Source organism: Spizellomyces punctatus, assembly GCF_000182565.1.
Source record: "Spizellomyces punctatus DAOM BR117 chromosome Unknown supercont1.3, whole genome shotgun sequence".
Taxonomy (NCBI): Eukaryota; Fungi; Chytridiomycota; class Chytridiomycetes; order Spizellomycetales; family Spizellomycetaceae; genus Spizellomyces; species Spizellomyces punctatus.
In genome coordinates this window covers 635,638-649,442 of record NW_015971539.1, presented here as the reverse complement: position 1 = coordinate 649,442, position 13,805 = coordinate 635,638, and the positions used below count along the sequence as shown (strand labels likewise).

At 47.5% G+C, this 13,805-nt stretch overlaps 5 protein-coding genes across 6 annotated transcripts; 3 read left to right on the top strand and 2 right to left on the bottom strand.

Moving 5' to 3' along the window:
- The first annotated feature begins 863 nt into the window (after positions 1–863).
- SPPG_01930 lies at positions 864–4,627 on the top strand. 2 transcript variants are annotated; one of them, XM_016750239.1, is made up of 17 exons: positions 864–1,257; positions 1,311–1,418; positions 1,494–1,565; positions 1,626–1,800; positions 1,868–1,939; positions 2,011–2,104; positions 2,162–2,269; positions 2,331–2,415; positions 2,477–2,544; positions 2,604–2,766; positions 2,822–2,939; positions 3,000–3,103; positions 3,178–3,320; positions 3,383–3,512; positions 3,585–3,689; positions 3,756–4,068; positions 4,140–4,627. In XM_016750239.1, the coding sequence occupies exons 1-17, from the start codon at positions 1,027–1,029 to the stop codon at positions 4,370–4,372; spliced, it is 2,322 nt and encodes a 773-aa protein (XP_016610889.1). In that variant the 5' UTR covers positions 864–1,026; the 3' UTR covers positions 4,373–4,627. The 2 variants fall into 2 exon arrangements, with proteins under 2 accessions (XP_016610889.1, XP_016610890.1); XM_016750240.1 differs by having other exon boundaries at positions 2,997–3,103.
- SPPG_01929 (uncharacterized protein) lies at positions 4,218–7,373 on the bottom strand. The gene is made up of 5 exons (XM_016750238.1): positions 6,940–7,373; positions 6,763–6,862; positions 5,661–6,687; positions 5,210–5,602; positions 4,218–5,143 (listed from the first exon to the last, which is right to left on the bottom strand). Exons 1-5 carry the CDS (start codon positions 7,314–7,316, stop codon positions 4,584–4,586), a joined length of 2,457 nt encoding a protein of 818 aa, XP_016610888.1. The 5' UTR covers positions 7,317–7,373; the 3' UTR covers positions 4,218–4,583.
- Positions 7,374–9,625: 2,252 nt separating this feature from the next.
- Positions 9,626–10,653, top strand: SPPG_01927 (uncharacterized protein). The gene has a single exon (XM_016750237.1). The coding sequence runs from the start codon at positions 9,672–9,674 to the stop codon at positions 10,536–10,538; it is 867 nt and encodes a 288-aa protein (XP_016610887.1). The 5' UTR covers positions 9,626–9,671; the 3' UTR covers positions 10,539–10,653.
- Positions 10,654–10,787: 134 nt separating this feature from the next.
- On the top strand, positions 10,788–12,324 carry SPPG_01926 (ribosomal protein P0). The gene is made up of 4 exons (XM_016750236.1): positions 10,788–10,828; positions 11,007–11,073; positions 11,133–11,908; positions 11,970–12,324. Exons 2-4 carry the CDS (start codon positions 11,058–11,060, stop codon positions 12,111–12,113), a joined length of 936 nt encoding a protein of 311 aa, XP_016610886.1. The 5' UTR covers positions 10,788–10,828; positions 11,007–11,057; the 3' UTR covers positions 12,114–12,324.
- SPPG_01925 (small GTP-binding protein domain) lies at positions 12,227–13,664 on the bottom strand. Its single transcript, XM_016750235.1, has 5 exons — positions 13,330–13,664; positions 13,205–13,224; positions 13,079–13,130; positions 12,823–13,003; positions 12,227–12,757 (listed from the first exon to the last, which is right to left on the bottom strand). Exons 1-5 carry the CDS (start codon positions 13,362–13,364, stop codon positions 12,467–12,469), a joined length of 579 nt encoding a protein of 192 aa, XP_016610885.1. The 5' UTR covers positions 13,365–13,664; the 3' UTR covers positions 12,227–12,466.
- Positions 13,665–13,805: the final 141 nt, after the last annotated feature.

Below are 13,805 nucleotides of genomic sequence, written 5' to 3'. Positions count from 1 at the left end.
GTATGAGTTCTGATTGGTTGCAAATGGTGCAATAGGCTGACAAATAGTTTAGGATGATGTGGGTGAGATCTGATTGGGTAGTTAGGATATAGCATTTGTCAGCCCCTTTGTCTATAAAAAGAGGACCTCTCTGAGGCCCCTCAAAGGAAAATAACAAGAGTAACCAAGTCTTCCCTAGTTTTCTGTTGTCTTCTTGTCCCTGCTAGCCTGTTACACCCTAACCCTTTGCATTTTTCTTCAGTTACAGAGAGACCCTAGTGAACCCTTTTTGCGAGGGCATTTAGTAGGCATAGATGAAGGATTCAGTGACTAAAATGTGAATTTTAGGAAAACCCATTACCCGGGGACACCCTTGTAACCCTAACCCTAACCCTAACCCTAAATGTAATACTCTTTGGTGATTGGGATATTGGTTGTGTCCTGCTGGATGATTACCCCTGTTTCATCCATCCATGGACAACCTTTTATTTCTCTTTCTTCACTCACATAATTTCTAAATGGCTGTGCCTCACAAGAGGGAGACTGTGATTCTCACAACACATATGACTCACATATCAGATGAGTCATGTGTAGCTCTTAGTCATGAGACTGGAGCAGATGTAACTGACTGGATCCAGTTACACAAGTCCTGAGACTTTGTCCCTTTCACAAAGTGCATTGTGTGCATGCATTCCCACTAGTATTCCTTTGTTTTAGAGCATACTCACAGCTTTAATTAAGGTCACTTTCAATTCTGAACACTTCAGAAAAATAACACATTGTAACCCTAAGCCCAACCCATGTAATGCTTGTAATATTTCCAGATGGTGCATAATTTATTAATATTTCCAGGTGATATACAGATGTAATTTGTGCTAACATAAGTTCAACCATCACAATCAATTTGGTACTCAAGTTCAGTTTGGACAAACGCATCATGGAAACCAAAGACCTTGGGAATTGGAGATCAACCCCAACACGCTGCATATCTTCTGCAAAATTGGACAAACGCGTTGCATTTGTAGCTTCCAAGTGGACGATCTTTGTATGCAACGGAGACCATTCGGTCATCCCATGCCCGTGTTGAATGGCACGGCAGAAACATTACAGATCGGGGTCATGACCTGCCCGCCAAGTGTCCGGCCGTTCCTCATGCCCTTCCTGACACCACATAAAGTCGCCGTGCTTATTGTGTTCCAGCTGTACAATGACCTTCCGGACGACTATGCGTGTCACTGGAAACAGTCCCTGAGTCAGCTTTTGCTAGAGGAAATTGAGGTAAGTTTTGAGTTCTTGGAGGCAGAGTCGGCCACTTTCTGATCAGTCGGCAGGGAAGAGCCGACTTGCAGGATCCGCCCTTCGGGGTGTTTATGCGAAAATTGGCAGTCCAGTATCCCTATAGCGGTGATCGCGCTTGGTCAGAAGCTGTAATCGAAAGGGTATGTATGGACTGCAATGAAAATTCCTGCGTTTGTACGATGTACACTGACTTTCCCACTTCGTTGCTCGCTCAGCTTGATGTTGCTCTCGTCTCGGTGGATACAATGTTCGACCTATTCGTGCCATTTGAGGAGGACCTGACAGAAGTGAATCATCTATGTGCCATTATGCACCGACATGGACACCTCCCTGACCAACCCATGTAGGAGGACATCAGCCCGCGGTATAACATGACATCTCCGGTTGGTGTCTTTATCCGGGAGACTATACTGGACGTGAACGCTCTGAAGAATGACTTTGATAAAGCCTGCAAGTTTTATGACGCATTGATCAGATATCGGAATGGCTCGGACTTCCGGCAGATGAAGGATTTCGGACAAGGTGGGAAGTCCAAGCTCCTCCAGCGGTCGATGCCTCCAAGGTAGCATCCTCAATAATTTGTCCACAGGCGGCGCATTAGATATTCTCGCAATCCACGATGTACATTTGTTCATGGACAAGCAAGTGGATGTATTAGAAGGTTCGAGCAGACATTCACCGGTAATCCTTTGCTGTCGCACTGCATGACATGTAAAATATGCGCTTTTTTAGATTGGATAGGCAACGATACGCCGAAGGAGCTCCAGAAAAAAGTATCCCTAATATGTCGTGATCTACAACGGGAGCCGAAAGCGGACTGGATGAGGTATGCAGTTGAGATGTAAAGCATCTTTGTTATGGTGTTCTAAATTGCCAGGATTAGTTACCTTAATTGCATGAGAGCGGGGGAACTGCAAGGGGCCCTGGAAAATCTCTCTCGCTACTTCATGTACTCCGCCAAAGAACAGCTAGTAGGCAGTTACGGAGCAAAGTATGTGTGACGTTACGAGTTGCTGCCGGTGACCTTTCACCAATTGTAGAGCTTTGTTCAGATTTAGCAAGTGGGTTCACCACTATGCGCGGCTTAACACTGCCCTGGTGTATACCCGATTCAAACTTCACCGGCGAGCACTTGCGGTTTGTTAAGCTTGTTGAGTTGGGACAACTGAATGTGCTAGACTTACAAATACCGCCACAGATTATTGATCAGGCCATCCCGTTGGCGCAGGATATGCAGGACCAACCGTGCTTGATCTTGTTACAAACGTATGTAGTTCAAAGCAGCGTTTTATAGATTTTCAAAGTTGCATTTACGGTCCGCAAAGCCTTCAGCATCGCTTGCAAGGACCATCCAAACAGACGAGTTGGAGCGACCAGCAACACACTCGACAAATCGTCCCACATAACAAGGAAGAGCGAGAAGCTTCTGACAGAGTTTTATGGCAAAGCGTGAATCAACTGACCAGAATTCGATCCATAGTTGAGGCAGTAGGTCTTCATTCAGCCCAACAGATATAAATCCCTACTAAGTTTGTATTCACAGGATCCTGTTATGGCTTTTGGTGAGCTGCTGCATACCACAGATGTGACCCTTGACAAGGCAGTGGGACATTTCTTTGAATCTACTCATCTATTACGAGGAGAAATTTGGAGCCGCGCCGGTGAGAACTTGTCCCTTGCCATTTGGATGATGGGCTTCGTGTTTATGATGTATCAAGCAGGTAACTGGTTGCTGGCTACTTTGTATGCCCAGTTGCAGAGTACAAACATCTCATACAGCGCTGGGGACGATAAACCCCTAGGATTTTGTATGCTCGCCCTCTATGTGAGTAGAACGGACGTTGGTTACTCATCGTTGGTAAATGTTGCATATTTCTTGCTGATGCGTGTCACTGTCAGAATGCAGCTGAGGGCAACTTTCACGAGGCATTAACTGCCCTGCAAGCGGCTAAGACCTTTTGCGAATCATGTGCTGCCCCTACTGCTGAAAGCCGATGGTATAGTGCGCTTCTGGATATCGTATTCCAGCGATCTTTGCTCAGGTACGGTAACTTCTTACGAGATATGCCCAGCAATCATTCTAATACTGGAACATTACTCGAAGAGGCCGAATTCAAGATGCCAAGCTCACTGTATCACATTTGGACTCTCTGGCGGAAGATGACGTCCAGATGGCGTGTGCTGCATCATTCCAACGGATTGCTTTGGCTCAAGAATCTGAGCGACCCGCGGAGGTGAGCTTCTATGCTGCAATTTTAAAATCAGAAGCGCTTTCTACTAAACCCCTACGTGCTCACCGTATGAAGGCATTGGCCCTTCTCTATGAGCAATTGATGTTTGCTCTGAATCTTGGCGCAAATGCTCACTATCAATTTGTTCATGCTCAGCTCGGACTTGCTGAGATTTACTTAGTAAGTTGGTGTCTAATTTGCGGCAAATATGCCCCTACTGCGGACTTTTTCTAAACTCTCGATAAGGCCGCGAACAACAGTGTTGAATCCCTTACACATGTGCTTACCAGTATTAGCCTATCAGACCGCGGCCATCTGACGTTCCAGCGCGATCGATCGGTGGTCCTACTGTCAAAGCTATTGAACCAATTAGGGTACATACATCAAGCCAAGGACACGATACAGTCAATTCTACCGTGTGTTTCTAGGCATCATGCCTTGATGCGTGCTGAGGTCGAGCTCACCTATGTTGAGTTGACCCTGGCCCAATTGACTTGGGAGAATGAAAAAATTGAACACCTTGAATTTCTTTTGCATGCATTGCAGAGAGCGCGTGAAGGTGAGGACCATGCTCATTCGGTCTGGCACGTCATTGCGCACAGGCCTTGACCATCCCCCGTAACCCTGCAGCATTCTGCAAAATAGGAGATGTTAAGAGCGTTGTTCGGACACTGGTTTTGCGCGCATTCATCTTGCAAATCTTGGGAAGCTTTGACGAAGCCGAGAGGATCGCAGAAGACTGTTACAAATTAGAGCGCTTGTATCTGGAAGGACGGTGGAAACAGAGAGTTTTGGGTTTAAGAGGCAACCCTCTGGGCGCCTTTAGCGAATTCAACCCTTTATTCGACGACGAGGATCGATGAAGATTTCGATGAACATATAAATACGGCACATGCAATAAGCACGACACCGTCCCTTCTGTTGAGCTATGCTTTCTAACATGAAGCCATTTCAGGGGCCTATAACGGTACCGTGCTCTCTGAGAGCCCACCTTGCTTGAAGGTCTCAGATATCCGTGATGTATATAAATAAGGGTTGGCATGGACAGGTGTACGTTAGATCTTACTCAAGTGGCTATAATATGACGCATTCATTTGTTGGCGTTGGACATAGTGCAACTCGCGCGTCTTTCTCATCTGTCCCTTCCAATCTTTTCTCCCTAGCCTCCTTTGCTAAGACGGATAGGGGCTTGGCCCCCGGTACTCGCTTCTTAATCACAATAGTATGCTCCACGCCGGGTCCAAGATCGTAGTTTCCCCCTTCCCTCTTCGCTTCATTATTACCGGACTGTGTTGTCTGTGCTTTAAAACCTGGATCACAGCCGCATCTCCAATACAATCTCTGTTCTGTCTGGTCCCATCGCAGAAGACCTTCGCTAACCCACACCTCTGCATCTTGCTCTGCGTTGTGATAGTGCTCGCGTGGGACGTAAAGTTCAGTTTCTAATGCTTTAGAAGAAGGATCCAACCCCGGCGTCGCCCAGAGGCCAGATGACAGGCTATGTCGAAAGGTATAAGTGAAAACGCCACTATGTAGATCAAAATGAAGGGACATCGGGGTCCCTGGCGTGAGGACGGGGTAGGGACGGGCGAAGGCTGGTATTGCGCGGCCACCTTGATCAAGGTAGGCTGAGTCTGGAAAAAGCGACATGTCAATCTTGTAAGTTTTTATCTCTCAAGAGCTGGATTTCACGAAAGCACCTTGCCCAACTGGAGTCCCGCCCCCTTCAATGCTCCCAGCTTCTTCCTCATGCATGCAGGATGTCTTTCCGATGTGCGATTCCAAGGGACCAACTCTGTTCACATCCATAGGCGGTATCTTGACATTGGCTTTCCCCGCGATGGCGGACCCCTTCCTTCTCGGGAAGGCTGGCGACCAGATGCTCAAATCTTCCCCATTCCAACCATCCCCCCATTGATGACTATTGTCTGGACAATAGTTCCAAAGGGTGAAATTAAGTAAATTGGTCTCCAGCGCGTGCATATTGCAGTCAAGAGCCTGTGTTTGCGCCGTGTAGTCTCCGGTGAGATATGAGATACGATTATCCATATCATATGGAATTCCTATCTCACCGAACACACATGGGTATTCACCTATCTCCAAATCGTTAGTCTACGCCATGTGCGACATCTTAGGAATCATAAAGTATACCCATGTATTCTAGCCCTTCATCACGTAAGGTCTTGAGCTGACTTTTGAAACCAGCTCGGATACCCGCATCCCCAAGTTTCAGTCCAAATGCCGGATGAGAGTATTTTCCGCGAAGGAACCCAATGTAGTCGACATTATACCAGGTATTGAAATGTTTGCTGATTAAAGTGAGCCCGTCGTACCAATGCGGAGCATAGCACAACCTGCCAACCGGGTCTCCTGCTGCTTCATTCCACACCGGTGGATGCTCATTGACCGGAGGTTCGATAAACATAATCGCACCGGGATAGACCCCACGAATAGCACTTGTAAACCGTCTTACGAATGGCATCCAATGGTCAGAGAGAAAATCGACGGGTTGATTGGTCTTCGGATGTTTGGAAAAGTATTCGGGTCGCAGTAATGTGCCCGTTGTACGATCCCAGACACCATTACCAGCCCATATGCAACCACCGGATTGCGGAAGCCATGCAGAAGCACCGGCCGGATCTACCGTGTCTGTACGCTGTTTACGCGGCCCGAATGAGGTAAACTCCCATACATCGACATCACATTTGATTCCTTCCCCTAGAAGCATTGCCTGGAAGAAGGTCGGTGTCAATCCTTTCTTAAGTTCTTGCCGCGGATCAAGTTTCGAGAGGTCGGGGCATCCGATGAGACCAGGACTGGGTTCATTCAACGTGTCGTAACCAATAACCACGTCATCTTCCAACCCTGGAACCTCTTGTATCTTTTTCGCCAGAGTGGCGAATGCATTGCAGTAGTGACTCTGTAGGAATTCTTCAATGTTCACCCCATCTACCATACAAGAAGGAGCAAAGGTCTTGCCACCGAAAAAGAGCGTGAACATACTGGCAGCAGCGAGTTTGTAGTAATTAGTCGGCCAGATCATTTTCGGGTAGTTATCGGGGTCAGGGTATGTATTATGTACGATGGCGGCGTTCGTTGCGGCAAACTTTGTCACATCTAAACCAGCCTTTCGTAGAGTCCACCCAGGTGCGCCAGATCCGCCACTAAAACGCGACCACTGAGTACATTTGCAATGAGACATTAAACTTAGTAGCTTCCAATAGTTGGCTGAATTGAAAGTAGTTGCATTTACCACGTCTTGGTGGGGATCGATGAAGACTCTAAACTTGTGTCTCTTCGCCTTTTGCAGCAACTCTGTGATGTACGTCATGAACTCAAAGTCGTACATTCCTCTGCGATATTTGTAGGGTTAGTTTTCCTAACCCGAACTGGATCCTTCTATAGATAAAGAGTATCACATGCCACTTACGGTCCTGCGTGCTCCAAAGCTTCCCACGTTATGTTAAGGCGTACGAAGTTAAACCCCCATGAGTGTAAGCGCGCAAAATGTTCGTCGGCCTCCGCTAGCGGAAAGGGTCTTCCAACAAAGCTGACGGTAGCATCATCGAAGAAACCGTCTCGAACATGTGACGGCATATATGGAGTAGACGGTAACTTCGCATTTCCAGAAACATTGACGCCTCGGAGCATTATCGTTCTACCAGTCGAGTCCTTAAACCATGACCCATCCACTTGTAAGGTGCCAGCTCCGAACCCGTGCGTCGCCGAGGCAAGTCCTTTGGCTGCCTGCTCTAAACTGTATGTGGAAGCACGGCGCAAGACGTCGGACACTTTGAGTTCCTGCATGGCGAAGGTGGGCGCTTGCGGTGGCCTAATACACCGGTGATGTTGTTTTTAAACTTGCGGTATCAACTTTCTAGAATGCAGGTGGTTGGAATGTAGAGACACTTTTTGCTGAGTCAGCATTCTTCTCTGCTCTCGTCCAGACTCGCATCAAAAGTTTTCTCACCGTTCTCCGCGTGTCGTGCCGGTACTGTACCATGGACGTTAGCGCATCTCGTATGCTATTCTCACCCTCGCAACACTTGAGCTCCCCCCACACGGTACTTCTGAGTCCAAGTTGAAACTCAGTGTCGATCCTGTCAAAGGACATGAGTCACGACATATGCGACTTATATGAATTCTAGAAGCGAATGCCAACACTTGCATTGAAGCATTTCCTAGATACCGGCACCATACCGACATCGGGGATACGTTTCCAAATCATCTAACTAGCGTAGATTTTACAGGCTCTCAGATTTTCACTTGCTGTGTTCAGTTCCAAGATGGTATTTGTGGATCAATCACACTCCTACCTCTGCTGGATCCAAAATGCAAAGCCTGTGGACTGTCTTCACATATATTTGGGAGTCCGCGAACTGTCGTGAGCGCATCAGTATGCTGCCTAAGCGGTCTTAAACAATGGGACGTCGTGGTATACTTGATACACTGGGCACTCATTCGTTCGCAGATCCATGGCTGCAACGCCAACCTCGGCTGCAACGCCACGACTTTCGCTAACAGCTGCAATGTAGTAACTCTCTCCGTTTCCTCTGGTAGTCGTAGATCGGCTGGATGCAGCCGTCCCCGGAGGAGGACCCGAATATCTTCCTTCTTTACGGTGACTTGTTCGTCCTATGTACGCTTCCATAGTGTCGGATTGCGCGGAAAGTGGCATTGGGTTGAATCACTCAACGATACGAGTCCAAAGTGCAAGGTACAGTAAAACCAAGACCGTGAGAACCTGAAATACCACGCGATTCCCTGTGTGACGTACGAGCTGAACTATTAATTATCAGATACAAGAATAAATAATATTATATTACATTTCTACTGCCCATATGAATTGTGCATTAGGAGCAGATGCTCTGTAAATGCTAGCGGATATATTCTCAACTTTTTGGCGTATTGGCAATAGCTCAGTTGTCGAAAGTTGGGATAATAGTAAACTGGATAGTGAGAGTGGGGAAAAGTTCACAAAGACATTACATACCTGTGATTGCAGCAGTATAGCAGTAATAGCATTGATCCTTAACCCATTCTTGTTGGAAAGATGAGGGAGATGAGATTCATATGGAATGATATGTGGCAACTGCAGATATGTTCCAGTCATCAGATGGCCATTTTATGTTTATCGTTATAGTGTAGAGGTGACAGAAACTGGCACTAGCTACTACACCAGGGAGTGAACCAGCGTAAACTGGCTCGGAAAAGCTAACTAACCACTACTAGGCCATTATACACGCAATACGTAACGGTTCTAAACCGGATAATTGCCCACCACCACACGCGTTCCTACTGGGCCTTGATCCGGAACTCTTGATTGACATTGAAGCCAGAGTCTTCGCAAGAGAGTTAACATCGTCAGGGAGACTCACAAGCCGGAGGATTTTCAGTAACGAAGGCTTGGAGACTAGAACTGCATGTCAGAAGATGACCCGATGACAAGAAATGCAAGAAATGCCCTTGATACATACCAACCAAGCTCAACAAATATGGCAGCATAATAGCAGTTTTGTTATCGGATCCAACTGGTTGCTGCTGGTTCTGATCGCTGTTGCTGTCGGGCGGACGAGGTCCTCGACACCACCACATCTGCATTCTCATGATTGGACCGAGTCGCGATGAGGGTTGCGCAGATGGTTTGCGAGTCGAGGATGGGTAAAGAGGAAAGAGGGAAGAGACAGCAAAAGGCCCCCTTTTTATAGACCTTTGGTATGCGCCTCACCTCAGTTTTTTTTTAAAAAAAAACATATTAGCATGCCACACCGATTAGCATGCATGCCTCACCGCTTTGAGCGATAGACGGGGGTGCTGATTATGCGATATGATTAACCGGATTAATCTGGATAATAATGCCATTTTCAATCACCTCCACACTACAGTACAGTACAGCTACAGCAGAGATAGTGTGCGCCATCACGTGATTCACGTGATGGTCTATCCATTTCAATTCCGTGTCCACATCTTTGAAGATCATGTGACGCACGTGATGGCGCACACTAATCTGCTTTAGCTGTACTGTATGATGTCACGTGCACGATGCACTTGGCTCCAATCGACAGGTTGCTATTTATATATTCCCACAATATGGCGTAAGCAATTGAGGGATTTCAAGGGTGTGTGCTGCATTCAATCAACTTTGAGGTTGGCCATTGGTGAATGGGGTCCTCCGCATTCATCAATAGAAATCTTCAAAAGTCCGCCATTCTTAGAGCACATTCCTGGCTATCGCTTAATCTTCCGCCTTCCGTCACAAAAATCATCAGAATGGGCTGCGGCACCTCCACCCAACGACAAAACTACCCGGCGCAACCAGTGGCCGTACCCACAGCAATTCCCGCCCATCCCACGGAGTCAGACCCCGCTAAACCTGGTGGTCCAAAAGCAGGATCTGCGGTTGTTTTGGATAAACAGGCCACCGCAAGTGCCCCAGACATCAAAGCGGATGCTGCCGGAGATGGCGCAACCGATAGACAAGCACTTGAGTTGGCCACTAGTCAGCCAGAGACAGAGGTGGCAGGCGAGAACATGCAAACAGGGAACAACGTCCAAGACCAAAGCAAGCACGGATCTGTTGCTGCGCTAAACCAACAGCACGTACCTTCGGCATCCACCAATGCTCTCGACTCAGCGAAGAGCAAAGCCGCATCTACCAACGCGTTGGACAAAACCGCCTCCGTCACTAAATCCGCCGCTGCCCTCAGTAGCGCTGGAGGCCAAGGGAAGACTGGTTCTACTGTAGCATTAAATAAGAGCGCGAAGGGGTCCATTCCAGCCTTGACCGAACAACATGTCCCGGCCCAGAAATCCATGCCGGCGTTGAACTCCCACACTAATTCGGAAGTCGCAGGTGTTGCAAGCGCAAGCGGCATGAGCGAAGTAGCAGTAGCAAGTATTGAATCGAAGTCGAGGCAAGACATAGCGATGGGTGCAACTGGCACTACTGAGCAACAGGGCGTTGCCATCACCGTTGCCCAGAGCGGGGAGGTAGGTACGAGTACGGGTGGAGAAGAGAAAGGAATCTAAGTATCAGTGCGATTGTGCAAACTTACGAAGATTGTGGGATGCAAAAGACTTGGAAGCTGGGGAATATAAGTGTTGCAATATAAAAAAAACAGTGAAATGATGCCTTTGTTCAATAGTCTTGCCCCTAAGGTTGCCAATGATAAGGCAGTGGCATAATGCCAATGCTTGCACTGCTTCACGAATGCATCCACACTAGCGTGGTTCGAGTGAGAGACTAAGCAGATGCCAAAGGACATATGGCACTGCGACAGTTCTCAGCCAAAGATTTTCATCCAACTGGGTACTCAAAGGTACGTTGGAGAGCATCCATGCATCTGTCTTGTCAGTTCATCCATCCATCCATCCATTCGGTTATTCAATGCGCTATGGTTTTGGCTTGTGGTGTCGAGAGCGAGCGGGGTGCTGGCTTGACCGCTTGCAAGTGTGTTTGACATCACCAAACGAGACAACTAATTTTTATGTCAACAGTGACCTGTCTTGAAATTCCGATCTAATAGGAGCCCCTTGCACACGCCAAAGATGTCAAAGGGAGACGGTAAGTGCTTTTGCATGGTTATTCTCCCCAACCATTTTGACTTAAATTGATAATACAAGGTCGCGCGAAGAAGGAAGTTTACTTCCAAAAGCTTTCCCAGCTTCTCGAGGAGTACCCGACGATCTTCATCGTCAACGTGGATAATGTCAGCAGTAACCAGATGCACCAAGTTCGTCACAGCCTTCGTGGTGATGCCGTGGTTCTCATGGGCAAGAACACCATGGTTCGACGGGCTCTCCGCAATTTGATCGCGGATAACCCGAACTACGAGAAGCTTCTAACTGTCATCAAAGGCAACGTTGGTTTTGTCTTCACCAAGGGTGACCTGAAGGAGATCCGTGAGAGGATTGTTGCCAATCGGGTACAGGCTCCTGCCAAAGCTGGCGCTGTTGCCCCTGTCGATGTCACCATCCCCGCTGGTAACACTGGGATGGAACCTGGAAAGACGTCCTTCTTCCAGGCATTGGGCATTCCCACCAAGATCGCTAAGGGTACCATTGAAATCGTCAACGATGTACCTCTGATCCATGCTGGCAGCAAAGTTGGTGCCTCTGAGGCCACTTTGCTAAACATGATGAACATTTCTCCCTTCACGTACGGTATGACGATTCAGGCAGTGTACGATAACGGTACCATTTTCTCCCCAGAAATCTTGGATATCGATGAATCGGATCTTTTGGCTAGCCTCGTTCAGGGCATCACAACCATTGCCGCCGTATCCATGGCCATTGGGTACCCTACCATTGCATCAGTTCCCCACCTTTTGATCAATGGTTACAAGAACTTGATCAGCATTGGTCTTACCACTGAGTACTCTTTCGACGCTGTTGAGAAGGTATGTGTCTTATTCATTTGATTTTCTGAGCCCCCAATTAACGCACATTGACCTCTCTCAGGTGAAGGAGATCCTTGCTGATCCTTCCAAATTTGCAGTTGCGGCTGCGCCTGCTGCTGCCGCCACGGAAGCTGCACCGGCTGCTGCGAAAGAGGAAGAAAAGGAGGAATCTGACGACGACATGGGCTTCGGATTGTTTGATTAGAATATTGGAGAATGTTGGGAGCTTGATTACCATCGAGAATATACTAGCCAACTTTGCTCACCCAAATCCAATGTGCCGAAACTACTCTTGGCATCATTAGTCTAATTCCTTCTCGTGTAACAAACTGTGCGATGCAAAAGTTTTTCCATGTCCGGCCATTGTTAAGTGCAACTCTACATGCAGGATACAATGAAAGTTTGTATTTAATCCAGCCTATCCATTCCGAGCTTCCCCTCTCAATGAGGACTCAAAAGAAAACGGGAAAGGAAAAGCCGCGAGCCAATGGCATTGTAGAGTCATAAACCCGTCCGGGATGTTACATTCACCTTCTATACGAAAACCTTTCCCCCAGCCTACAGAATCAAGCACTTCTTGGTTCGCTTTGACGGTACTACGGGACACAATACGGCACGGATTGCCTCATCGAACACGTTTTTCAAGCCCTTCTGGGTCAATGCGGAACACTCGAGATATTTGACAGCGCCAATCTCCTTCGCCATCTGAAGTCCTTGCGGGTAAGTGATCGGAGCCATCCTCTTCTCTCTCAACTTTTCAATTGTTTCTTTGTCCTCACGAAGGTCTAGTTTGGTACCCACGAGAATGATAGGGGTGTTTGGAGCGTGATGGCTTATCTCAGGATACCACTATTTGTTAACAATTGATGTCAGAAGTCTTGCGGCCACTACACGTCCAAAAAAAAAAATGCCACCTTTGTCCTGACATTCTCGAATGACGGGGGACTGACTAACGAAAAGCAAATGAGAAAAACGTCGGTTTGCGGGTATGATAGTGGGCGCAGTCGGTCGTAGTCCTCTTGTCCAGCAGTGTCCCATAGACCGAGATTAATGGGCTTTCCATCCACCATTACATTTGCTGAGTAGTTGTCAAATCTTTTTTCAAAAAAGAAAACGTGGTCATTGCGCTTCAATACGAGTACTGAAAAGACGCACAAGTGCGGTACTTACACAGTTGGGATATACTCCCCGGGAAAAGCATTCGTGGTGTAACTGATAAGGACTGCCAGCGTGAGATTCAACTGGTTATTGCGGTGGTTCACAGGAGATGATTTAAGAAACTGAAATACTACATACGGCAAGTTTTCCCTACAGCACTATATCGATTTAAAAAAGGAGGGGAAAGTAAAAAATTACGTTAATATGGACCCTCACTTTTCCAACTAGCCCAGCCAGTTGGCACAGCTCAACAACATACGTACCCATCACCAACTACAACACACTTAATAGCTTGCATGTTTTCTGTAAACGCCTGCCTGCACGATAATCTATCAAGAAGGCGTGATGATTGTCCGCGGTCGGATTCCTGGCCGGCTCAAACGGGCCCGACGGGGGACAGATTTGGGATGTAATCTGCAAAGAGCTTGTCGCGCGTAGTGATGCGAAGGGCGTGCGCAAACAATACTGCTTGCACTCAAAAGACGGCGAATTCGCAAAACGAAACGATCCAATCTAGTCAACGGTTGCAGTGAAACGAGGCGGACTGGTTGATAACTCTGCTACTCCTCCGCCAACCCCCCAATTTGTCCGTTTGACGCCTCTTCTCCCCCCATTTTCGGGAAACGAGATTCGAATGTTTACAGCCAGTTGCACATGATCTGCACTTATGTAAGCATTGATCGGATTACGACAGAAATAACACAGACTAGTCTGTAGACTCTGCTCTGAAAACAAGAGC